Genomic DNA, 25,930 nt, shown 5'->3' with positions numbered 1-25,930 from the left:
TACCTGCTCCCTCTCTCCCTGGCTCTCCTCCTCCTCCTCCTCCTCCTCCTCCTCCTCCTCCTCCTCTCCCTGCTCCTGTTGCTCCTGTTCCAGGTCGTAAAGCATCACAGGAATGTAGGTGATGCCCAGAGGGGCAGTGGGCAGGACTATCAGGCAGAGGGAGGAGTCTCTCTCTTTCTCTTCCTGGTCTGTGTCTGGCTCCTCCTTGTCCGAGGACAGGATGGTCTGTTCCATGTTCCATGACTGACCAGATATTGAACCTGTGCGGTCACTGTTTGCAGTAATTTCTTGGTCGACTACTTCTGGGGTTGATCCTCTTGTATCAGACCGACTATGGCCATCAGTTTCTGTGTCTCTCTTGTCAGCAATGTTGTCCAGGTCCTCAATAAACTCTGGATTTTCATCGTCTGATCGCAGTCTTCCATTAAAGATGATTGGGCCGTCGTACACATCAAGGGAGCCACAGCACAGAAAACAGTAGTAGAACCACCACTTGGCGGATCCTTTGCGTGGTCCTCCTTCCATGGTCAAATGTGAAATCACAGAATTAGAAAGAGTAGAACGGGCCTCCCCATTCAAATGAAGACGCCATTATCGGTGGACTGGCAGCCATTGCGAGTGTTATTGGGAGCAAAGCAAGAAGCAATAACAGGTGTTCCACTCAATCTATGCTGTGAATTGTTTTTTTTAACTCAACTGACATTTCAAAAAAACACATCAGTTACTTCGCATCATTTGAATTAACATTCTATATTACCATGGCAAACCAGCATCAGCTGATAGACATTCCAAATTACCATGGAAATGTCCTATCAATTTTTATTCCATGCATTGTCCATTGGGTTTTCTTAACTCTGGGCAGAGCCATAGTTCAAGTCGGTATTCAGGTAATAATAAAGAATTCCTCTCGAGCACGCCCACAAATTGGGGAAAACCAACATTCTTTCCTATTGACCTCCATTGTAAAAGAGGCAACTCTGTTGTGGATTTTTTGTTATATAGAAATAAAAAAAAACATGCCAAAAAGCTGCTGTGTTGTTCAATGTACATGTAGACAGGTAAAATATCTCAAACTACGGTTCGCAATGCTCCCTCTGTAGGGAAATAGAGCCTGAAAGAAGAGCCCTGTGGCTTCAGGCTATTCGGTGTGGGAAAGTGGGAAATGTGGGGATGCGTTGTCCAAGTAGGCTACATGTAGCTGTGTGCGGGAAACATTTCATCATAGGTAAGACATTTAACTTGTTTGTACAGTCCGTTTGTAACTCCACTCACTACTTATGGCTGTGCAGTCTGTTTGTTTGTGTTGTTGGTCTTGGCTAGCTTATTAATGTTCCGGTAGGTAGCTAGCTAGCACTCACTCGCTCAAGTGGCTGCTAGCATTGTCATGAAAAGGGACATGACGGAAGCACAATATAAAGTGTTTCTAAGTAGTGAGAACTCTAGGGAGCAGGCACTGTTGAAAAGTAATCTTTAGCCATGTTATACTTTTCTTAAATGTAGTTTTGTAATTGACTAAAACAAACAGACAACAAGAAAATTGCATTTGAAAAAGGTGACATTTTTTGCTCTGAGCCAATGGGGTAACCTAGGTAACCACAGGTTTTTTTCCCCACATGCAGGCAGGGTCGCGACGTTCTATCTAATACCGACTGGGTCTATAGAGAGTTCGGCCAGGTTTTAGAATGGACACCATGTTAGCTAGTCTTGTGTAAAGGTCTCTATCTAACATTCCACTCCTTGCCACTCCTTGTCATTGCCAGACTCAAATATGAACATTCTATCAGTAATGAGCTCGAGGAGAACACCCTCACAGCTTTTGATCACCCTCACAGCTATCCTCCAATCACAATGATTATGCAAATATTGGAACTGTATCACTAATTTTCCTTTACAGAATGAGTTGGTATCCGGTTGCTAAGCAACCATTTTTTGTTTGTCCAGATGAAACCAGTCCGGCAAAAGTTGCTAGCTGAGATCTAAATTCCCAAACTAAATACATACTGCAATTCCAACCACAAAACCTCTAAGCCTCAAAATACAACAACTTGCCTAACTAGCTAACAGCTAAATGTTTGTTTTGGACTTTGTTATAATTCTAATGATATTTTCGAGGCTCCACATGTTGTTTCCAACAACCAATGAGCAACTCCTCAGTAAATCCAACTTTGGCAATGACAAGGAGTGTCAAGGAGTGGAATGTTAGCTAAAGAGACTGGTACTCAGGCTACATATTAGCGCCTTTATTCTCAGAAAGTTGATGATGTAACAATACAATTCCCTATGAAATGACCCGCTGTAAACAAGCAAAACAGAGCAGTGAATTGAATTTGGGATCATGTGTATCAGGTGCTGGTCAGTGATATGCTCCGTGACATGTTGAACCGGTTCGTGTTTGTCTACCTTGACGACATCCTTGTCTTTTACCGTTCGGTTCAGGAGCATGTTCTCCACGTCCGACAAGTCCTCCAGGGCCTCCTGGAGAACCAGTTGTTTGTCAAGGCTGAGCAGTGTGAATTTCATTGCTCCACTATCTCCTTTCTGGGATACGTCTTCGCTGCCGGGAACATTCAGATGGATCCGGACAAGGTGAGAGTGGTGGTGGAGTGGCCCTAACCCACATCCAGAGTGCAGCTGCTACGTTTCCTGGGATTTGCTCATTTCTACAGCTGCTTCATCCGGGGCTACAGCACCCTGGTTTCCCCCCTCTCTGCATTCACCTCACCCAAGGTTCCGTTGACGTGGTCCCCAGCTGCTGACAGGGCGTTTTCGGATCTCAAGCATTGGTTCACTATAGCCCCCACCTTAATCCATCCGGACCCGTCCCGTCAGTTCGTGGTGGAGGTCGACGCCTTGGACGTTGGAGTGGGGGCCGTCCTGTCCCAGCGTTCTTCCCAGGACCAAAAGCTGCATCCCTGCGCTTTCCTTTTTTAACCGGGAACTTCTTGTGGTCAAGATGGTGCTGGAGGAATGGAGACACTGGCTAGAAGGGGCGGAACTTCCATTCCTAGTGTGGACCGACCATAAGAATCTGGAATATCTCCGCACCGCCAAGCGCCTCAACTCAAGGCAGGCTCGTTGGGCTCTGTTGTTCACTCGTTTCAATTTCACCATCTCCTACCGCCCTGGGTCCAAGAACGTGAAGCCTGATGCCCTCTCTTGCTTGCATAGCTCCGCAGCTACACCGTCTGACCCAGAGACCATCCTCCCTACCTCCTGTCTAGCAGCGACACTCGTCTGGGGTATCGAGGGCCTGGTATGCAAGGCGCAGCGTTCCCAGCCAGACCCCGGGGGGGGGACCCGGCTAACCGGTTGTTCGTCGCGGATTCTGTCCGGTCCCCGGTCCTGGAATGGGTTTATTCCTCGAATCTAACCTGCCATCCCGGCTCCCGCCGGACCCAACTCATGGTACAGCACGTCTTCCGAATTCACGGACTTCCGGTCGACATAGTCTCCGATCGTGGTCCTCAGTTCTCGTCCCAATTCTGGAAGGCGTTCTTTACCCTCATTGGTTCGTCGGCCAGCCTGTCCTCCGGGTTTCATCCTCAATTTAACGGCCAGTCGGAGCGTGCCAATCAGGACCTGGAGACGACTCTTCGGTGCCTCTGCTCGGCCAACCCCACCACCTGGAGCCAGCAACTCGTGTGGGTGGAGTGCGCCCGGAACACCCTTCTCTGCTCGGCCACTAGTCTCTCACCCTTCGAGTGCTCTGTGAGTTATAGCCCCCGCTCTTCCCTGAGCAAGAGGAAGAGGTCAACATACCCTCAGCCCAGAGCCCGGTCCACTCTTCTTAAGACCCTGTCCCTGTCTCTAAAATCCTTGGCCCCTCTGCTGTTCATCTTCTGTTGCCCCGCACCCTCCATATCCATCCTACGTTTCATGTGTCCAAGATAAAACATGTGTCTCACTGTCCTTTGCCTTCTGTTTCCCGTCAAGTCGTGCCAGCGTCTTTCTCAGTGTTGAACCATCTACCTCACGTGTCTGCATCTGGGTCTCATCCTGAGTCATGATACTTCTGGAACCTTTTTAGTCATCTATCCAACATAGCCCAACACATGATACATTTCTGAAATCCTCAAGATGTTTCCTAATCACACACAAAAACAATGTTGATATATTCATAGGAGGCATGACACACATTTGTGTACACTGAGTCAAAATCATATTTTCAGTTTGCATTTGGTAGACTGGGCCAGCAGGTTAGATAAACTGGGACACCATTATTAGTCCGAATTGTACCCCGATGACAATTCAATTACATTTTGATACATTGATCCTTGTGGTATTTTGTAATTGCATTTTGTACGTTTTGCCCATCCCTGCTCCCTGTTTAAAGCTTGCTCCACCCCCCTATAATATGTCACACCAATGAAGTAATGTGATTTTAATCAGGTGGTTTCTCTGCAATGGCTTAGTCACAATAGTTTTGATTTTCTCTTTTCAGAGAACTAAACGAGTCAGGATTAAGCTGTCCCAGTTTATATGATGTCCCGCTCTTTCTGAATTCACCCTACAGTAATTGTAAGAGGTGCATTCTTGTGGATTTTGTCTATTTAATAATACCCTGATATTCCAGAACTGTGCAATATCATGGTTATCATTGTTTTTACCCTACTACATAAAATAACCCTAACAATAACGCATTAAATAGATCATATACTTCATAATTTTTAGCACAAACCACACAAAGCAATCTTTTCGCATGCCAGTGCTTTTTATTTATTTACAAAACCACCTGAGGAAGACAGACATAAATTCTATCGAACCTTTTCATTGCACATTTTCTCTCAATCTTTCATTAAAGTATAAAGTATTAGTGCAGAATGTAGAAACGGTGAGCGAAAATGCAAATAGTGTATTCCTCATTCAGCAAATATAGAGCCTAATATATGAAAATATTGGACGTTTGAATTCTGGTACAGAGTTGCTATCTAAAATAGAAAACTGAGTCTGTACGTATAGGAAAACTTAAAACAGTACAGTATACCACCACCAGAACATATCTCCCTACTCTCATCAGTGAATAAAATCAACATTGGAGTAAGAGGGTTTGCATTCTGGGAAATACACCAAAATCAAATACTAGCCTCCGCTTGATGCAACATCAAACCAGGAGTCAGGAACATCAAAAATAAATTATGTACACAGTATCTACACAATATCCAGTGTCAACAATAGACACTGGACATTTTCAAAACATATCAGCATGCTGTCCAATTTGTATTGCAGAAACCTCAGTATACTTCAATTCTACAGAAACATTTGACAAATAACTGAATACACATATACTGTACACAACTAGTATCGATATCATGCATCCACACATTGAACAGAGCAAACGTTCAGCCACAGGCTGACTACACTAATAGGTGCAATAAACGCATGCAACCAAAAGGATACGCTGCGTCCCAAATGGTACCCTATTCCCTATATAGTGCACTACTTTTGACAGTTTAAGTTGCCATTTGGTACTCAGACATAGACATGGCATTCCCCCTCTGACAGCTACTCAAGTAGCTGACATAAACATTCAGGAACAGCATCATCTCCCTCTGACAGCTACTCAAGTAGCTGACATAAACATTCAGGAACAACATCATCCCCCTCTGACAGCTACTCAAGTAGCTGACATAAACATTCAGGAACAGCATCATCCACCCTCTGACAGCTACTCAAGTAGCTGACATAAACATTCAGGAACAGCATCATCCCCCTCTGACAGCTACTCAAGTAGCTGACATAAACATTCAGGAACAGCATCATCCCCCTCTGACAGCTACTCAAGTAGCTGACATAAACATTCAGGAACAGCATCATCCCCCTCTGACAGCTACTCAAGTAGCTGACATAAATATTCAGGAACAACATCATCCCCCTCTGACAGCTACTCAAGTAGCTGACATAAACATTCAGGAACAACATCATCCCCCTCTGACAGCTACTCAAGTAGCTGACATAAACATTCAGGAACAACATCATCCACCTCTGACAGCTACTCAAGTAGCTGACATAAACATACAGAGAGCGAAAGGGAGCGAGAAAGAGAGAGAGAGAGATCACAGTGATTACTTGTACATGAAGGCATAATACATTGGTTACTGGACATCTTTGGTTTCAAAGCCGGTCCATCGATGCACAAGCTTTAACAAACAGTAGGTTTATCACGTAGACAGCATTCCTACATTTCACAAGAGCAGTGCAACACAGGTGTGAGCATGAATCTAACATGAATGGATGTTTCCCACTCAATGTTCTTGTAATTACAACGTCATGAAGATCAACACGTAATCCACTGAAGTGTCCACAAGGTGTAAATAAAGTGTAAAAAACTGAACTTTTCAATACCCCAACTAGATCAAATTGAGTTACAGAAACGACATTACCACACAGCCACCACCCCCATTCCTCTCTCCCCCCCATCTCCTAATTCCCCCTCCCTCTCTAATCCCTCCTTCTCTCTCCCCCTCCCTCTCTCTTTAAACCTCAGCCCCCTGCCCTTGAGACAGCTGACCAGACCATATACTCCCATCTGACCCCAGATGACCAATAGACTCAGTAGTAAGAACTGACTTCTGATCAGATTCTGAATTTGACCCAAACTCTGAATGACCATTAGACTCTGTAATAAGAACTGACTTCTGATCAGATTCTGAATTTGACCCAAACTCTGAATGACCAATAGACTCTGTAGTAAGAACTGACTTCTGATCAGATTCTGAATTTGACCCAAACTCTGAATGACCATTAGGCTCTGTAGTAAGAACTGACGTCTGATCAAATACTAAATTTGACCCAAACTCTAGTTGCGAGTTCTGACTGGAGTCTGAATTTTGATTGGTCTCTGGGTTGGGTCTTGACTCAGAGCAAGGACTCTGATTGGTCTCTGTGGTTCTGTGTGTGTGCTGCTGATAGGACGAGCCCAGCTCCTTCCACTTAATGCGGTTGGCTGCTATCCCATCAACCATAGGCTTCAGCTTCACGTTTAGCTTCACCAGAGCCTAGAGGGGAGACAGTGTGGGAGACTGACTTAGAAGGGGCTGTATCATAGACACACATATGCTCATTTCATGCAGGAGGACTGAAAAAAGGGATAAAATAAAGTCATTTCAGATGACATCATACTGTGAAAACATACAGGTACAGGCTAAATGAATGTACATTGATTTTATTGCGTTGGAGTCCTCCTTAAACTTGGTGTTTCAGTAACAGACAGCACAGGTGGGTTTAGGACAGGTGAGTCCCTTACCTGGTAGAGGGGCTGACAGATCCCATCTATCCACTCCAACTGTAGTGCGGGCAGCTCGTCTTTTCGATTACGGTCAAAGATGGCCTAGAGAGAGAGAGAGAGAGAGAGAGAGAGAGAGAGAGAGAGAGAGAGAGAGAGAGAGAGAGAGAGAGAGAGAGAGAGAGAGAGAGAGAGAGAGAGAGAGAGAGAGAGAGAGAGAGAGAGAGAGAGAGAGAGAGAGAGAGAGAGAGAGAGAGAGAGAGAGAGAGAGAGAGAGAGAGAGAGAAGACTGCTGTTACAGTATCATCCACCATGAAAGGCACTCCTAATCACTTAACTAGCTTTAGTCATTTCATCCCAACAGTTGAATATCAAAAGAAAGAACTCCCCACATCAAGGCTAACTTTTGGGAACCCAAAGGGGGTTAGAAAGATACTGAGAATCAGCAGAACGAAATATAAAAGTTTACTCCCTAAATGCTGTGCAGGCGAAAGTTGCATTGATGGTGTTTGGACTCAAGTGAATCAAGGTAGTAGTGGATATCTAATATCAAAGTTGATGATCTGACTTTGAAGGGAAGTGTAGTGAAGGGACATTTATTTTGAAGGGAGGTGTAGTTGGAAGGGAAGTGAAGTTTAAAATGAAGTGTAGTTTGAAGGGAAGTGTAGTTTGAATGGAAGTGTAGTTTAATGGGAAGTGTAGTTTGAATGGAAGTGTAGTTTGAAGGGAAATGTAGTGTGAAGGGAAGTATAGTTTGAAGGGAAGTGTAGTTTGAAGGGAAGTGTAGTGTGAAGGGAAGTATAGTTTGAAGGGAAGTGTTACAGTAGTACTGTGTACTGCTTACCGCTGGAGTCAACTTGAGCTCAGACCTCTCCCTGTCACCTTGCTCGAAAAACTCACTGGTCACCAACTCCGCAACCTGCAGGGGGATTTCAACGTTATGTCAATGATGTCAATGATGACCCTATAGGCCCTGGTCAAAACTAGTACACTATAAAGGGATTAGGGTGCCGTTTGGGACACAGCCAGAAGTTTTGTAAAGTTTCACCTGTTTGGAGATCTCCCAGGGGCGAGTCACTGCACCCAAGTCACATGCTGTCATCAGCATAGACCTGGTGAAGAAAGGGGTCAGAGGTTGTTTAGAACCAAAACAAGTCTCCACATAAGGAGATTGTTGACAATGGTTCAATAAATAAGTAAGAAAGATGGAAGGACCTGAGAAGTTCTCTGTGAGACTCGTCTGTCCAGCTGAACTCTCCAGACAGAACACAGTCAAAGAACTTGCTCCTCCGCCTGTTTAGGAGCATAGATAGAGTCACAAAACAGAAACAAGGAAAAGGAGGGGGGTTCAATGGCAAAGCAGACGGGAGGTAGCCTGAGTGCCGGCCTGTTTGTGCTATCATGTCGACTATTTGTCACTCATTATCATGCCAATTTGGCTTGACAATGAGCAATGGAGTTGGAAAGAGCACAAACAGATCTGGGACCAGGCTAGTAGTGATTATTAAAGATATAAAAATCAAGTATCTCTTCTACAACTGTATGTGGAAGTTGGAAGACTTACTGGAAGTGCAGGGTGAGGTCAGTAGAGAGGATGGCTTGTTTCAGCAGCTGCATCATACTACTGTACTCTTTGGAACACAGGTTGGCAAAGATATTATGACCCTGTTGGAAAACATGAGAAAAATACATATTTTCAGGTAATACATGGGTGGTGAATGTCAAGATTGAGCAATAAATGGAAGCTCTTAAGTAAAGGTGATGGTAGCCAAGGTCACCTCACTCTGTAGAATCATGACTGCATGGTTGAAGTGATGGTGCTCCAGGGTGGCTGATGTCCCGTAGAGCAGGGCCAGAGCAGAGCCAGTCCTGTAGCAAGCAGCAGAGGAGGGACAGTCAACTGATTGAATAACAGAGAGATGGACGGACAGGCAGGCAGGCGGACATGCAGATAGATTGACTGACTGACTGGTTGATCAGACTAATATCAGCCTCATTTATCTATTTTATTTTATTATTTTTTTACATTTCTCTGTGGGGCTTAGCCGAGGTGACTCACTTGGCCTGGAAGGCGTTGTTGGTGCCACGGTGGTCTAAGTCATGGCAGAGACAACCCACCATCAATGCCAGGGTCTCTGCATCAGACAGAACATCCTGGAAACCAGCCGTCTGCGGACACAGAGGTATGGAAGTATGGAGGTATGGAAACCAGCCGTCTGCGGACACAGAGGTATGGAAGTATGGAGGTATGGAAACCAGCCGTCTGCGGACACAGAGGTATGGAAGTATGGAGGTATGGAAACCAGCCGTCTGCGGACACAGAGGTATGGAAGTATGGAGGTATGGAAACCAGCCGTCTCGCGGACACAGAGGTATGGAAGTATGGAGGTATGGAAACCAGCCGTCTGCGGACACAGAGGTATGGAAGTATGGAGGTATGGAAACCAGCCGTCTGCGGACACAGAGGTATGGAAGTATGGAGGTATGGAAACCAGCCGTCTCACGGACACAGAGGTATGGAAGTATGGAGGTATGGAAACCAGCCGTCTCCGGACACAGAGGTATGGAAGTATGGAGGTATGAAACCAGCCGTCTCGGACACAGAGGTATGGAAGTATGGAGGTATGGAAACCAGCCGTCTGCGGACACAGAGGTATGGAAGTATGGAGGTATGGAAACCAGCCGTCTGCGGACACAGAGGTATGGAAGTATGGAGGTATGGAAACCAGCCGTCTGCGGACACAGAGGTATGGAAGTATGGAGGTATGGAAACCAGCCGTCTGCGGACACAGAGGTATGGAAGTATGGAGGTATGGAAACCAGCCGTCTGCGGACACAGAGGTATGGAAGTATGGAGGTATGGAAACCAGCCGTCTGCGGACACAGAGGTATGGAAGTATGGAGGTATGGAAACCAGCCGTCTGCGGACACAGAGGTATGGAAGTATGGAGGTATGGAAACCAGCCGTCTGCAGACACAGAGGTATGGAAGTATGGAGGTATGGAAACCAGCCGTCTGCGGGACACAGAGGTATGGAAGTATGGAGGTATGAAACCAGCCGTCTGCGGACACAGAGGTATGGAAGTATGGAGGTATGGAAACCAGCCGTCTGCGGACACAGAGGTATGGAAGTATGGAGGTATGGAAACCAGCCGTCTGCGGACACAGAGGTATGGAAGTATGGAGGTATGGAAACCAGCCGTCTGCGGACACAGAGGTATGGAAGTATGGAGGTATGGAAACCAGCCGTCTGCGGACACAGAGGTATGAAGTATGGAGGTATGGAAACCAGCCGTCTGCGGACACAGAGGTATGGAAGTATGGAGGTATGGAAACCAGCCGTCTGCGGACACAGAGGTATGGAAGTATGGAGGTATGGAAACCAGCCGTCTGCGGACACAGAGGTATGGAAGTATGGAGGTATGGAAACCAGCCGTCTGCGGACACAGAGGTATGGAAGTATGGAGGTATGGAAACCAGCCGTCTGCGGACACAGAGGTATGGAAGTATGGAGGTATGGAAACCAGCCGTCTGCGGACACAGAGGTATGGAGGTATGGAGGTATGGAAACCAGCCGTCTGCGACACAGAGGTATGGAAGTATGGAGGTATGGAAACCAGCCGTCTGCGGACACAGAGGTATGGAAGTATGGAGGTATGGAAACCAGCCGTCTGCGGACACAGAGGTATGGAGGTATGGAGGTATGAAACCAGCCGTCTGCGGACACAGAGGTATGGAAGTATGGAGGTATGGAAACCAGCCGTCTGCGGACACAGAGGTATGGAAGTATGGAGGTATGGAAACCAGCCGTCTGCGGACACAGAGGTATGGAAGTATGGAGGTATGGAAACCAGCCGTCTGCGGACACAGAGGTATGGAGGTATGGAGGTATGAAACCAGCCGTCTGCGGACACAGAGGTATGGAAGTATGGAGGTATGGAAACCAGCCGTCTGCGGACACAGAGGTATGGAGGTATGGAGGTATGAAACCAGCCGTCTGCGGACACAGAGGTATGGAAGTATGGAGGTATGGAAACCAGCCGTCTGCGGACACAGAGGTATGGAGGTATGGAGGTATGGAAACCAGCCGTCTAGCGGACACAGAGGTATGGAAGTATGGAGGTATGGAAACCAGCCGTCTCGGACACAGAGGTATGGAGGTATGGAGGTATGGAAACCAGCCGTCTGCGGACACAGAGGTATGGAGGTATGGAGGTATGGAAACCAGCCGTCTGCGGACACAGAGGTATGGAAGTATGGAGGTATGGAAACCAGCCGTCTGCGGACACAGAGGTATGGAGGTATGGAGGTATGGAAACCAGCCGTCTGCGGACACAGAGGTATGGAAGTATGGAGGTATGGAAACCAGCCGTCTGCGGACACAGAGGTATGGAAGTATGGAGGTATGGAAACCAGCCGTCTGCGACACAGAGGTATGGAAGTATGGAGGTATGGAAACCAGCCGTCGATGACAAGAGGTATGGAGGTATGGAGGTATGGAAACCAGCCGTCTGGGACACAGAGGTATGGAAGTATGGAGGTATGGAAACCAGCCGTCTGCAGGACACAGAGGTATGGAGGTATGGAGGTATGGAAACCAGCCGTCATGGACACAGAGGTATGGAGGTATGGAAGTATGGAACCAGCGTATGCGACACAGAGGTATGGAAGTATGGAGGTATGGAACCAGCCGGCTCATGGAGAGGTATGGAGGTATGGAGGTATGGAAACCAGCCGTACGACACAGAGGTATGGAAGTATGGAGGTATGGAAACCAGCCGCTGCGGACACAGAGGTATGGAAGTATGGAGGTATGGAAACCCGCATGCACAGAGGTATGGAAGTATGGAGGTATGGAAACCAGTATGGACCAGAGGTATGGAAGTATGGAGGTATGGAACCGGCATGGAGGCATGGAGGGTATGGAGGTATGGAGGTATGGAACGTTGGAAACAGGAGGTATGGGAGGTATGGAAGTATGGAAACAGTATGGAGCACAGAGGTATGGAAGTATGGAGGTATGGAAACCACCTATGGACACAGAGGTATGGAAGTATGGAGGTATGGAAACCCGCGTACGGACAAGTATGAGGTATGGAAGTATGGAGGTATGGAAAGTATGGAAAGTGTAGGTATGGAAGTATGGAGGTATGGAGGTATGGAAGTATGGAGGTATGGAGGTATGGAAGTATGGAGGTATGGGAGGTATGGAGGTATGTATGGAAGGTATGGAGGTATGGAAGTATGGAGGTATGGAAGTATGGAAGTATGGAGGTATGGAGCATGGAAGTATGGAGGTATGGAAGTATGGAAGTATGGAGGTATGGAAGTATGAGGTATGGAAGTATGGAGGTATGGAAGTATGGAGGTATGGAGGTATGGGAGTATGGAAGTATGGAGGTATGGAAGTATGGAGGTATGGAGGTATGGAGGTATGGAGGTATGGAAGTATGGAGGTATGGAGGTTGAGGTATGGAAGTATGGAGGTATGGAAGTATGGAGGTATGGAAGTATGGAGGTATGGAGGTATGGGAGGTATGGAGGTATGGAAGTATGGAGGTATGGAGGTATGGAGGTATGAGGTATGGAGGTATGGAAGTATGGAGGTATGGAGGTATGGAGGTATGGAGGTATGGAGGTATGGAAGTATGGAGGTATGGAAGTATGGAAGTATGGAAGTATGAAGGTAGGGAGGTATGGAGGTATGGAAGTATGGAGGTATGGAAGTATGGAGGTATGGAGGTATGGAAGTATGGAGGTATGGAGGTATGGAAGTATGGAGGTATGGAGGCATGGAGGTATGGAAGTATGGAGGTATGGAGGTATGGAAGTATGGAGGTATGGAGGTATGGAAGATGGAGGCATGGAAGTATGGGAGGTATGGAAGTATGGAGGTATGGAAGTATGGAGGTATGGAAGATGAGGTATGGAAGTATGGAGGTATGGAGGTATGGGAGGTATGGAGGTATGGAAGTATGGAGGTATGAAGTATGGAGGTATGGAAGTATGGAAGTATGGAGGTATGGAGGTATGGAGGTATGGAGGTATGGAAGTATGGAGGTATGGAGGTATGGAGGTATGGAGGTATGGGAGGCTGAGGTATGGAGGTATGGGAAGTATGGAGGTATGGAGGTATGGAAGTATGAAGTATGGAGGTATGGAAGTATGAGGTATGGAGAGTATGGAAGTATGGAGGTATGGAGGTATGGAGGTATGGAGGTATGGAAGTATGGAGGGTATGGAGGTATGGAAGTATGGAGGTATGGAGGATGGGAAGTATGGAGGTATGGAGGTATGGAAGTATGGAGGTATGGAGGTATGGAAGTATGGAAGTATGGAGGTATGGAAGTATGGAGGTATGGAAGTATGGAGGTATGGAGGTATGGAGGCATGGAGGTATGGAGGTATGGAAGTATGGAGGTATGGAGGTATGGAGGTATGGAGGTATGGAAGTATGGAGGTATGGAGGTATGGAGGTATGGAGGTATGGAGGTATGGAGGTATGGAGTATGGAAGTATGGAGGTATGGAGGTATGGAGGTATGGAGGTATGGAGGCATGGAGGTATGGAGGTATGGAAGTATGGAGGTGAGGTATGGAGGTAGTGGAGGTATGGAAGTGTAGGTATGGAGTATGAGTATGGAGGTATGGAAGTATGGAAGTATGGAGGTATGGAGGTATGGAGGTATGGAGGTATGGAGGAGGATGGAGGTATGGAGGTATGGAGGTATGGAGGTATGGAGGTATGGAGGTATGGAGGTATGGAGGTATGGAGGTATGGAGGTATGGAGGTATGGAGGCATGGAGGTATGGAGGTATGGAGGTATGGAGGGTATGGAGGTATGGAGGTATGGAGGTATGGAGGTATGGAGGTATGGAGGTATGGAGGTATGGAAGTATGGAGGTATGGAAGTATGGAGGTATGGAGGTATGGAGGTATGGAGGTATGGAGGTATGGAAGTATGGAGGTATGGAGGTATGGAGGTATGGAGGTATGGAGGTATGGAGGTATGGAGGTATGGAAGTATGGAAGTATGGAGGTATGGAGGTATGGAGGTATGGAGGTATGGAGGTATGGAGGTATGGAAGTATGGAGGTATGGAGGTATGGAGGTATGGAGGTATGGAGGTATGGAGGTATGGAGGTATGGAGGTATGGAAGGTATGGAAGTATGGAGGTATGGAAGTATGGAGGTATGGAGGTATGGAGGTATGGAGGTATGGAAGTATGGAGGTATGGAGGTATGGAGGTATGGAGGTATGGAGGTATGGAGGTATGGAGGTATGGAGGTATGGAGGTATGGAGGTATGGAGGTATGGAGGTATGGAAGTATGGAGGTATGGAGGTATGGAGGTATGGAGGTATGGAGGTATGGAGGTATGGAGGTATGGAGGTATGGAGGTATGGAGGTATGGAGGTATGGAAGTATGGAGGTATGGAGGTATGGAGGTATGGAGGTATGGAGGTATGGAGGTATGGAGGTATGGAGGTATGGAGGTATGGAGGTATGGAAGTATGGAGGTATGGAGGTATGGAGGTATGGAGGTATGGAGGTATGGAAGTATGAGGTATGGAGGTATGGAGGTATGGAAGGTATGGAGGTATGGAGGTATGGAAGTATGGAGGTATGGAGGTATGGAGGTATGGAGGTATGGAGGTATGAGGTATGAGGTTGGAGGTATGGAAGTATGGAAGTATGGAGGTATGGAGGTATGGAGGTATGGAGGTATGGAGGTATGGAGGTATGGGAGTATGGAGGTATGGAGGTATGGAGGTATGGAGGTATGGAGGTATGGAAGTATGGAAGTATGGAGGTATGGAGGTATGGAGGCATGGAGGCATGGAGGTATGGAGGTATGGAGGTATGGAGGTATGGAGGCATGGAGGTATGGAGGTATGGAGGTATGGAGGTATGGAGGTATGGAGGTATGGAGGTATGAGGTATGGAAGTACGGTATGGAGGTATGGGAGGCATGGAGGTATGGAGGTATGGAGGTATGGAGGTATGGAGGTATGGAGGTATGGAGGTATGGAGGATGGAAGTATGGAGGTATGGAAGTATGGAGGTATGGAGGTATGGAGGTATGGAGGTATGGAGGTATGGAGGTATGGGTATGGAGGTATGGAGGTATGTGGAGGGTGGAGGTATGGAGGTATGGAGGTATGGAGGTATGGAGGTATGGAAGTATGGAGGTATGGAGATATGGAGGTATGGAGGTATAAGTATGGAAGTATGGAGGTATGGAGGCATGGAGGTATGGAGGTATGGAGGTATGGAGGTTGGAGGTATGGAGGTATGGAGGTATGGAGGTATGGAGGTATGGAGGTATGGAAGTATGGAGGTATGGAGGTATGGAGGTATGGAGGTATGGAGGTATGGAGGTATGGAGGTATGGAGGTATGGAGGTATGGAGGTATGGAGGTATGGAAGTATGGAGGTATGGAGGTATGGAGGTATGGAGGTATGGAGGTATGGAGGTATGGAGGTATGGAAGTATGGGTATGGTATGGAGGTATGGAGGTATGAAGTATGGAAGTATGGAGGTATGGAGGTATGGAGGTATGGAGGTATGGAGGTATGGAGGTATGGAGGTATGGAAGTATGGAGGTATGGAGGTATGGAGGTATGGAGGTATGGAGGTATGGAGGTATGGAGGTATGGAAGTATGGAGGTATGGAGGTATGGAGGTATGGAGGTATGGAGGTATGGAGGGATGGAGGTATGGAGGTATGGAGGCATGGAGGTATGGAAGTATGGAGGTATGGAGGCATGGGAGGATGGAAGTATGGAGGTATGGAGGTATGGAGGTATGGAGGTATGGAGGTATGGAGGTATGAAGTGAGTATGGAGGTATGGAGGTATGGAGGTATGGAAGTATGGAGGTATGGAAGTATGGAGGTATGGAGGTATGGAGGTATGGAGGTATGGAGCATGGAGTATGAGGTATGGAGGTATGGAGGTATGGAGGTATGGAGGTATGGAGGTATGGAGGTATGGAGTATGGAGGTATGGAGGTATGGAGGTATGGAAGTATGGAGGTATGGAGGTATGGAGGTATGGAGGTATGGAGGTATGGAGGTATGGGAGGTATGGAGGTATGGAGGTATGGAGGTATGGAGGTATGGAGGTATGGAAGTATGGAGGTATGGAGGTATGGAGGTATGGAGGTATGGAGGTATGGAGGTATGGAGGTATGGAGGTATGGAGGTATGGAGGTATGGAGGTATGGAGGCATGGAGGTATGGAGGTATGGAGGTATGGAGGTATGGAGGTATGGAGGTATGGAGGTATGGAGGTATGGAGGTATGGAGGTATGGAGGTATGGAGGTATGGAGGTATGGAGGTATGGAGGTATGGAGGTATGGAGGTATGGAGGTATGGAGGTATGGAGGTATGGAGGTATGGAGGTATGGAGGTATGGAGGTATGGAGGTATGGAGGTATGGAGGTATGGAGGTATGGAATCCTTCCAAGACATTGCTTGTGTCCCAAATGGCACTCTATTCAGACCCCTCCACTTTCTCCACATTTTGTTATGTTACAGAATTATTCTAAAATGGATAAAATAAAATAAATCCTCATTAATCTACACACAATAACCCATAATGACAAAGCAAAAACAGGTTTGTAGAAATTTTGCAAATTTATTAAAAATGAAAAACAGAAATACCTTATTTACATAAGTATTCAGACCCTTTGCTATGAGACTCGAAATTGAGCTCAGGTGCATCCTGTTTCCATTGACCATCCTTGAGATGTTTCTACAACTTGATTGGAGTCCATCTGTGGTAAATTCAATTGATTGGACAAGACAGTGCATGTCAGAGCAAAAACCAAGCCGAGGTCGAAGGAATTGTCCGTAGAGCTCCGAGACAGGATTGTGTCGAGGCACAGATCTGGGGAAGTGTACCAAAACATTTCTGCAGCATTGAATGTCCCCAAGAACACAGTGGCCTCCATCATTCTTAAATGGAAGAAGTTCGGAACCACCAAGACTCTTCCAAGACTCTTCCTTAGAGCTGGCCGCCCGGCCAAACTGAGCAATCGGGGGAGAAGGGCCTTGGTCAGGGAAGTGACCAAGAACCCGATGGTCACTGACAGAGCTCTAAGGTTCCTCTGTGGAGATGGGAGAATCTTCCAGAAGGACAACCATCTCTGCAGCACTCCACCAATCAGGCCTTTATGGTAGAGTGGCCAGACGGAAGCCACTCCTCAGTAAAAGGCACATGACAGCCCGCTTGGAGTTTGCCAAAAGGCACCTAAAGACTGTCAGACCATGAGAAACAACATTCTCTGGTCTGATGAAACCAAGATTGAACTCTTTGGCCTGAATGCCAAGCTTCACGTCTGGAGGAAACCTGGCACCATCCTTACGGTGAAGCATGGTGGTGGCAGCATCATGCTGTGTGGATGTTTTTCAGTGGCAGGGACTGGGAGACTAGTCAGGATCGAGGGAAAGATTAACGGAGCAAAGTACAGAGAGATCCTTGATGAAAACCTGCTCCAGAGCGCTCAGGACCTCAGACTGGGGTGAAGGTTCACCTTCCAACAGGACAACGACCCTAAGCACACAGCCAAGACAACGCAGGAGTGGCTTCGGGACAAGTCTCTGAATATCCTTGAGTGGCCCAGCCAGAGCCCAGACGAACCTGATTGAACATCTCTGGAGAGACCTGAAAATAGCTGTGCATCCAACCTGACAGAGCTTGAGAGGATCTGCAGAGAAGAATGGGAGAAACTTCCCAAATACAGGTGTGCCAAGCTTGTAGCGTCATACCCAAGAAGACTCGAGGCTGTAATCGCTGCCAAAGGTGCTTCAACAAAGTACTGTGTAAAGGGTCTGAATACTTACGTAAATATGATATTACTGTTTTTATATTTTTTATAAATTTGCTAAAAGTTTTTGCTTTGTCATTATTGGGTATTGTGTTATTGATGAGGGGAAAAATACAATTTAATCCATTTTAGAATAAGGCTGTAACGTAACAAAATGTGGAAAAAGTCAAGGGGTCTGAATACTTTCAGAATGCACTGTATATCCTATCCACCTGGATTGTACAATATTTGCACATTATTCTTTTTTAAAAATTATTCAAACTCTGTCAAGCTGGTTGTTGATCATTGCTAGACAGCCATTTTCAAGTCTTGCCATAGTTTTTCAAGACAATTTAAGTCAAAAGTAAGGCCACTCAGGAACATTCAATGTCGTATTGGTAAGCAATTCTAGTGTATATTTGACATAGTGTTTTAGGTTATTGTCCTGCTGAAAGGTGAATTTGTCTCCCAGTGTCTGTTGGAAAGCAGACTGAACCAGGTTTTCCTCTAGGATTTTGCCTGGGCTTAGCTCTATTCCATTTGTTTTTATCCTAAAAACCTCCCTAGTCCTTGCCGATGACAAGTATACCCATAACATGATGCAGCCACCCCCATGCTTGAAAATATGAACTTTATGGATAATTGATAATAATAATTGATTGGATGTCAGTGGTACTCAGTGATGTGTTGTGTTGGATTTGCCCCCAAACATAACGCTTCGTATTCAGGACATAAAGTTCATGCCACATTTTTTGCAGTTTTAATTTAGTGCATTATTGCAAACAGGGTGCATGTTTTAGAATATTTTTTATTCTGTACAGGATTCCTTCTTTTCACTCTGCCATTTAGGTTAGTATTGTGGAGCCTTTAAACTCTGTAAAGTCCCCATTGGCCTCATGGTGAAATCCCTGAGCGGTTTCCTTCCTCTCCGGCAATTGAGTTAGGAAGAATGCATGTATCTTTGTAGTGACTGGGTGTATTGAGACACCATCCAAAGTGTAATTAATAACTTCACCATGCTCAAAGGGATATTCAATATCTTCTTTTTATTTTACCCATCTACCAATAGGTGCCCTTCTTTGCGAAGCATTGGAAAACCTCCCTGGTCTTTGTGGTTGAATCTGTGTTTGATATTCACTGCTCGACTAAGGGACCTTACAGATAATTATATGTGTGGGGTACAGAGATGAGGTAGTCATTAAAAAATTATGTTAAACACTAGTATTGCACACAGAGTGAGTCCATGCAACTTATTATGTGACTTGTTAAGCAAATTTTTACTAGTGAACTTATTTAGGCTTGCCAAAGGGGTTGAAGACATTTCAGCCTTCAATGTTTTATTAATTTCTAAAAGTTTCAAAAAACAGAACTCCACTTTGACATTATGGGGTATTGTGTGTAGGCAAGTGACACAACATCTTAATTTAATCCATTTTAAATTAAGGCTGTAACACAACAAAATGTGGAAAAAGTCAAGGGGTGTGAATACTTGATGAAGGCAGTGTAGAACCCTTTTTTGAAGGTTCTATAAAGAACCATGTTCATAAGGTTTTAAATGGAACCTTTATGGTGCTATAAAGAACCCTTTCCTAAGGTTCTACAAATAACCATTAAAATAAGGTTAAATGTAGCACCAAAAAGGGTTCCGCTATGCTTACAACAATTTTTGGTGCTATTGAGAACGCTTTTTAATGGTTCTTTATAGAACCTTTATGGAGAAAGGTTCTTTATAGAACCATTCTCAATCTCAAAGGTTCTACAAAGAACCTTTTGAAGAGCCATACATGGTGTTATATTCTGGTTAGTCTGTGTTAATTCACAAGATGAATCAGCTAGCTCTGGAACAGCTGGGGGTCCCTGAGGAGAGAATTGAGATCGTCTGACTTAGTCAACAGTTCTCAATTGACACAAGACCTTACGTGAGTCTTTTGCAAGACACTGTTACTGGCCATAGTCAAATTTGACATGTAATGATATAACACAACAGATTAGATAAACTGGAATGACACCCTCACTCACGGTTACACAAAAAGAGCTTTGAGCAAACCACGCCCCTACATTTTTATTATCACTAAAAGATTAAAGAAACCTTTCCTGAACTGCAATGAACCATTGAAGGGCTCAAAGGGATATTTGAGTCATTAAGGTGTCACGATCGTCAGGGAGAGACCAATGCGCAGCGTTGAAGGTGAACATATTTATTAATGAATGATCACACGATCAAAACAACAGACGATAACGTGATGTCTACGGTGTAACACAAACCAAATAAGAACAAGAAACCACCAACACAAAGTGAAAGACAGACAGTTAAATATGGCTCCCAATCAGAGACAACCAGCTGACACTCGTTGCCTCTGATTGGGAGTCACTCAGGCCAACATAGAAATACAAACATAGAATTACACACCCTGGCTCAACATAACAGTGTCCCCAGAGCCAGGGCGTGACAGTACCCCCCTAAAGGCGCGTACTCCGACCGCGCCAACTAAATACCACAGGGAGGGACCGGGTGGGCACTCCGCCTTGGCGGCGGATCCGGCTCGGGCCTGATCCCCACTCCCTCTCCAATCCCCCAAAGTACCCTGGTCCGGTCTGGCCCCGCTGGCCGGAGCTGGACTGCACACTGATGGAGCGGATTGCTCTAGCTCCGGCGTAACGCATCTGACCGGTGCCGGACCAGGCACCAGTGGAACAGGCACGGGCCGTGCCGACCGAGCACGCACACCACTGGCTTGGTGTGGGGAACAGGAACGGGCCGTGCCGGACTGACGACGCACACCACCGGCTTGGTGCGGGGAGCAGGAGCGGGCCGGACAGGGCTGACGAAACGCACCACTGACTTGTGCGGGGAGCAGGCCGGGCCGAGCTGGCGACACGCACCGGACTTGCGCGGGAGCAGGAACGGGCCGAGCCGGTTGACGAAACGCACCACAGACTTGGTGCGGGGAGCAGGAACGGGCCGGACTGGGCTGGCGACGCGCACCACAGACTTGGTGCGGAGAGCAGGAACGGGCCGGACAGGGCTGACGAAACGCACCACAGACTTGGTGCGGGAGCAGGAATGGGCCGAGCCGGGCTGGACGAGCGCACCACTGACTTGGTGCGGGGAGCAGGAACGGGCCGAGCCGGGCTGACGAAGCGCACCACTGACTTGGTGCGGGGGAGCAGGAATGGGCCGAGCCGGGCTGACGAGCGCACCACTGACTTGGTGCGGGGAGCAGGAACAGACCGGACCGTACTGGGGACACACACCACTGGCCCTACATCGGGATCTGGAACGGGCCGGACCGGACTGGTAACACACCCCAGTACCTCTCGCCGTGCCTCTCCACCTTCCATCCCCTCTTCGACCAGTGGCCCCCGTAACCTGGCGGCCTCCTCTGCTAACCCGCTGGACCGCTCTATCGCGGCCTCCTGCTGCCCCGACGTCGTGAGCCCCCCCTAAAAAATTTCTGGGGGTCTCTCCTCCCCGTGGGCCAGGCCTCTATCGTTCTCGCCCAACTCTCGCTCTTCTGTCTCCAACTCCCGCTATTCAGCTCCTCAATGGGCTTGACCCAGTCAAGGCTCTTCCTCAACTGTTCCCAAGTCCACCCTCTCTGCTCCTCACTAGGCTTGACCCAGTCGAGGTTGCCACGGAGATCTGCTAGCGATGGCTCCTGGACACGCTGCTTGGTCCGGTTTTGGTGGTTTCTTCTGTCACGATCGTCAGGGAGAGACCAATGCGCAGCGTTGAAGGTGAACATATTTATTAATGAATGATCACACGATCAAAACAACAGACGATAACGTGATGTCTACGGTGTAACACAAACCAAATAAGAACAAGAAACCACCAACACAAAGTGAAAGACAGACAGTTAAATATGTCTCCCAATCAGAGACAACCAGCTGACACTCGTTGCCTCTGATTGGGAGTCACTCAGGCCAACATAGAAATACAAACATAGAATTACACACCCTGGCTCAACATAACAGTGTCCCCAGAGCCAGGGCGTGACATAAGGTTCGGTTCCACATAGAACCATCAACCTTACCAAAGAACCCTTGAGGAACCCTCTTTTCTAAGTGTGTACATAGAGCATTTTTCATTGTGTTGACTCACTGTGATCATGACGAACATGCACTGGCACACGTTGAAGGCATGCCTCCAGTTATGGTATGCCACCGTGCGATAGTTTTTCCTCACCGTCAACAGCCAGCGACACAGGACCTGAGAGGGAGGAGGGACAATCATAAGGAATCAATGTTTGTTTTGCTGTTGTTCTCATATCAGGTGTTACTGTAACATGTCACCAAGAGAGTTATTCAAAAATAAGATAAATAAGGTTGCAAAATTTCGGTATTCCCAAAATTCCCAGGTTTTACAGAAACCCCAGTTGGAAGATTCCCGGAATCAGGACAGAATAACCAGGAACTCTGCTATACTCCAACCAGGATTTCTGGAAAGCCTAGGGATTTTGGATAAGTTGCTTGAATTTTCCAACCCTGGAGAGAAATATGAAAGCCTCTCCATTATGCCTCATTGTTGACCTCATTGTTGACCTCACTCACGTCATAGTCAATCTTAAACTTCTGGACGGCTCCGAGTTCCAGAAACATCCGGAGGGAGGCAGTGATCATGGCGTCGTTGTCCAATGAGAAGTCGTTGAAGTGGAACTCTTCGATACCCAGCTCACTGCTCAGAGGGATCTTAGCAGCCTGAGTGAGTAGAACGTGAGGGTGAATATTGAGCGTCCTAGTAGGTGAACTGGAAATAACAAACTCAAAGCCACAGGTCCTCTGAATCCCACCTCAACCCTCACCAGTCCCTCTTCATGATAGGTCCTCTGACCCCCACCTCCACCCCTCACCAGTCCCTCTTCATGATAGGTCCTCCGACCCCCACCTCCACCCCTCACCAGTCCCTCTTCATGACAGGTCCTCTGACACCCACCTCCACCCCTCACCAGTCCCTCTTCATGATAGGTCCTCTGACCCCCACCTCCACCCCTCACCAGTCCCTCTTCATGATAGGTCCTCTGACCCCCACCTCCACCCCTCACCAGTCCCTCTTCATGATAGGTCCTCCGACCCCCCACCTCCACCCCTCACCAGTCCCTCTTCATGATAGGTCCTCTGACCCCCACCTCCACCCCTCACCAGTCCCTCTTCATGATAGGTCCTCTGACCCCCCACCTCCACCCCTCACCAGTGCCTCTTCATGATAGGTCCTCCGACCCCCCACCTCCACCCCCTCACCAGTGCCTCTTCATGATAGGTCCTCCGACCCCCACCTCCACCCCTCACCAGTGCCTCTTCATGATAGGTCCTCTGACCCCCACCTCCACCCCTCACCAGTCCCTCTTCATGATAATCCTGGGGTGTATTGATTAGTCTGTTTACGTAGCAAAACGTTTTGCAACAAAAACGAGAGTTTCTATTGGACAAATTCAGGTAGGTCCCTCCCTGTTTCATTCCGTTTGCTTCTGTTTGGTTCCTATTGAATACACCCCTGGGCAAGTAACTAGGTGAGTTCTACATGGACACCTGTTTCGATTACTATCTTGTAGTTTTGTTGTGGTTATTTCCCTATCCCTTATACATGTAATGTAACTCTCAGACATACCTTGAGTCTGTCCACCTCTACCTTGGAGCATGTAGCGTGATAGGACAGCATCTGAGGGAGGAGAAAACATCATCATTGATCTCATGGTCTCTCTCTCTCTCTCTCTCTCTCTCTCTCTCTCTCTCTCTCTCTCTCTCTCTCTCTCTCTCTCTCTCTCTCTCTCTCTCTCTCTCTCTCTCTCTCTCTCTCTCTCTCTCTCTCTCTCTCTCTCTCTCTCTCTCTCTCTCTCTCTCTCTCTCTCTCTCTCTCTCTCTCTCTCTCTCTCTCTCTCTCTCTCTCTCTCTCTCTCTCTCTCTCTCTGCTCATGAACCTCTCTGGCCCCCTGCAGGTGAGTGTGGAAAATGCATGATGATATGGGCTATGGCGCAAAGTAATGCACTATATAGGGAATAGGATGCCATTGGGGATGCATCCACAGACTCAATATTGTCTTCTTCACACTACTCATGACTGCATTTTTACAGTATGATCCTCTACTGCCCAAGCCGATTGTTCACATTTATATTCAGCACACAGGGTTCTGCTCTCCCACCATAAATATTTCAGTTATTTTCAGTATTTCCAAAGAGGAGATGCTGTCACAAAACGATTGCACACTGCAAGAAATGTCAGGAGTAAAACTATACTAGTATAACGCCTGTCATCAAGTCTGATATGCGGTTTAACCACATTACCTCCACTGTTTCATAAAGCACTCTGAGGACCATACATTCAGTCAGACAAACAGACATACAGACAGACAGACAGTGGAGCCCAAAGCCCAACAACTAGACTCTAAAATCATATAGCTAGCTAACATTTACATTTCTGTCATTCACCAGACGCTCTCTTCCAGAGCGACTTACAGTTAGTGCAGCGACTTACAGTTAGTGCATTCATCTTAAGATATCTAGGTGGGACAACCACATATCTCAGTCATAGTAAATACATTTTCCTCAATAAAGTAACTATCAGCAAAGTCAGAGCTAGTAGCTATCAGTAAAGTCAGTGCTAGTAACTATCAGTAAAGTCAGAGCTAGTAGCTATCAGTAAAGTCAGTGCTAGTAGCTATCAGTAAAGTCAGAGCTAGTAGCTATCAGTAAAGTCAGTGCTAGTAACTATCAGTAAAGTCAGAGCTAGTAGCTATCAGTAAAGTCAGAGCTGGTAACTATCAGTAAAGTCAGTGCTAGTAGCTATCAGTAAAGTCAGTGCTAGTAGCTATCAGTAAAGTCAGTGCTAGTAGCTATCAGTAAAGTCAGTGCTAGTAGCTATCAGTAAAGTCAGAGCTGGTAACTATCAGTAAAGTCAGTGCTAGTAGCTATCAGTAAAGTCAGAGCTGGTAACTATCAGTAAAGTCAGTGCTAGTAGGGGGGAATGTCAAGTGCGAGTGTTAGTTTAGGAAAGATACATTTAAAAAATAATCCTAAATGCCTAGAGAGTGAGGGGAGAAAAGTACACGGGTCAGTCCCAAATGGCACCCTATGCCCTTTATAGTGCGCTACTTTTGATCATTTGGGACGCAACCTATCAATGCTCACATCCAGGGCCACAGACTGCTTGGCCCAGGTCTTCTTCACTTGGTTGTACATCATGGTGTTGTTGATCCCCAGCCCACAGAATATCACAAACGCCTGTGTGGAGACACAGGGTAGAACAATGTTCTAACAATAAAACAGGTTTCTAACGTCTACTGTAATACAGATATAGATAGAACCTCAGTCGAGAGGGCAGGTTTCTAACATCTACTGTAATACAGATATAGATATAGATATAGATATAGATATAGATATAGATATAGATATAGATATAGATAGACCCTCAGTCGTCACCTCAAACAGTCTTTGATCTGCATCATTGAATGTCCTCCTGTCCAGGCGATTTAGAATCTGGGCAACCCCTTAGAACAGTGCAGAAAATACATCAATATTTTTGAATGATAATTGAATGCGTGGAATAGTAGAAAGGTAAAAAGACAGAGTGGTTTTCAAGCGACAGTAGATTGGTGAACAGACTGGTGAACCCACCTATTATCTGATGAGTCCGGTTCCAGATTGGGACACACAGTACTGATCTGATGTGGAATCCTGAGGCTTGATCTGCCTGGGGAGTACGGAGTGGAATGTTACTGTGTGTGCACGCCCACGCATCTGAGTGTGTGTGGTGTGTGTGTGGTGTGTGGTGTGTGTGGTGTGTGCGTGTGCGTCTGCGTGCGTGCGTGTGTGTGCGTGTGCGCATACAGATGTAGGGTCTTAATTGAGTCATTCTTTTGTTGCTGAGAATGTTCCTGCACAGAAGGAAATGCAAACC

The 25,930-nt window shown here is 46.8% G+C and overlaps 1 protein-coding gene across 1 annotated transcript in view; it reads right to left on the bottom strand.

The window, feature by feature from the left end:
• Positions 1 to 6,470: 6,470 nt before the first annotated feature.
• Positions 6,471 to 25,930, bottom strand: part of LOC121556568 (dual 3',5'-cyclic-AMP and -GMP phosphodiesterase 11A-like) — a 30,598-nt gene continuing 11,138 nt past the window's right edge. Inside the window, exons 7-20 of the mRNA XM_041870443.2 lie at positions 25,648 to 25,723; positions 25,453 to 25,520; positions 25,162 to 25,254; positions 23,645 to 23,695; positions 22,591 to 22,737; positions 22,142 to 22,249; positions 9,282 to 9,391; positions 9,001 to 9,091; positions 8,787 to 8,887; positions 8,438 to 8,515; positions 8,271 to 8,334; positions 8,067 to 8,141; positions 7,244 to 7,327; positions 6,471 to 6,995 (exon numbers count right to left, since the gene is read on the bottom strand). Coding sequence (XP_041726377.2) covers positions 6,474 to 6,995; positions 7,244 to 7,327; positions 8,067 to 8,141; positions 8,271 to 8,334; positions 8,438 to 8,515; positions 8,787 to 8,887; positions 9,001 to 9,091; positions 9,282 to 9,391; positions 22,142 to 22,249; positions 22,591 to 22,737; positions 23,645 to 23,695; positions 25,162 to 25,254; positions 25,453 to 25,520; positions 25,648 to 25,723 — 1,668 coding nt within the window. The 3' untranslated portion in view covers positions 6,471 to 6,473. The remainder of the gene's footprint in view (positions 6,996 to 7,243; positions 7,328 to 8,066; positions 8,142 to 8,270; positions 8,335 to 8,437; positions 8,516 to 8,786; positions 8,888 to 9,000; positions 9,092 to 9,281; positions 9,392 to 22,141; positions 22,250 to 22,590; positions 22,738 to 23,644; positions 23,696 to 25,161; positions 25,255 to 25,452; positions 25,521 to 25,647; positions 25,724 to 25,930) is intronic.

The sequence above is a fragment of the Coregonus clupeaformis genome, unplaced genomic scaffold (genome assembly GCF_020615455.1).
Source record: "Coregonus clupeaformis isolate EN_2021a unplaced genomic scaffold, ASM2061545v1 scaf0064, whole genome shotgun sequence".
NCBI classification, from domain to species: domain Eukaryota; kingdom Metazoa; phylum Chordata; class Actinopteri; order Salmoniformes; family Salmonidae; genus Coregonus; species Coregonus clupeaformis.
Note: the sequence above shows the minus strand (reverse complement) of the source record. Positions and strands in the feature narration are given on the sequence as shown.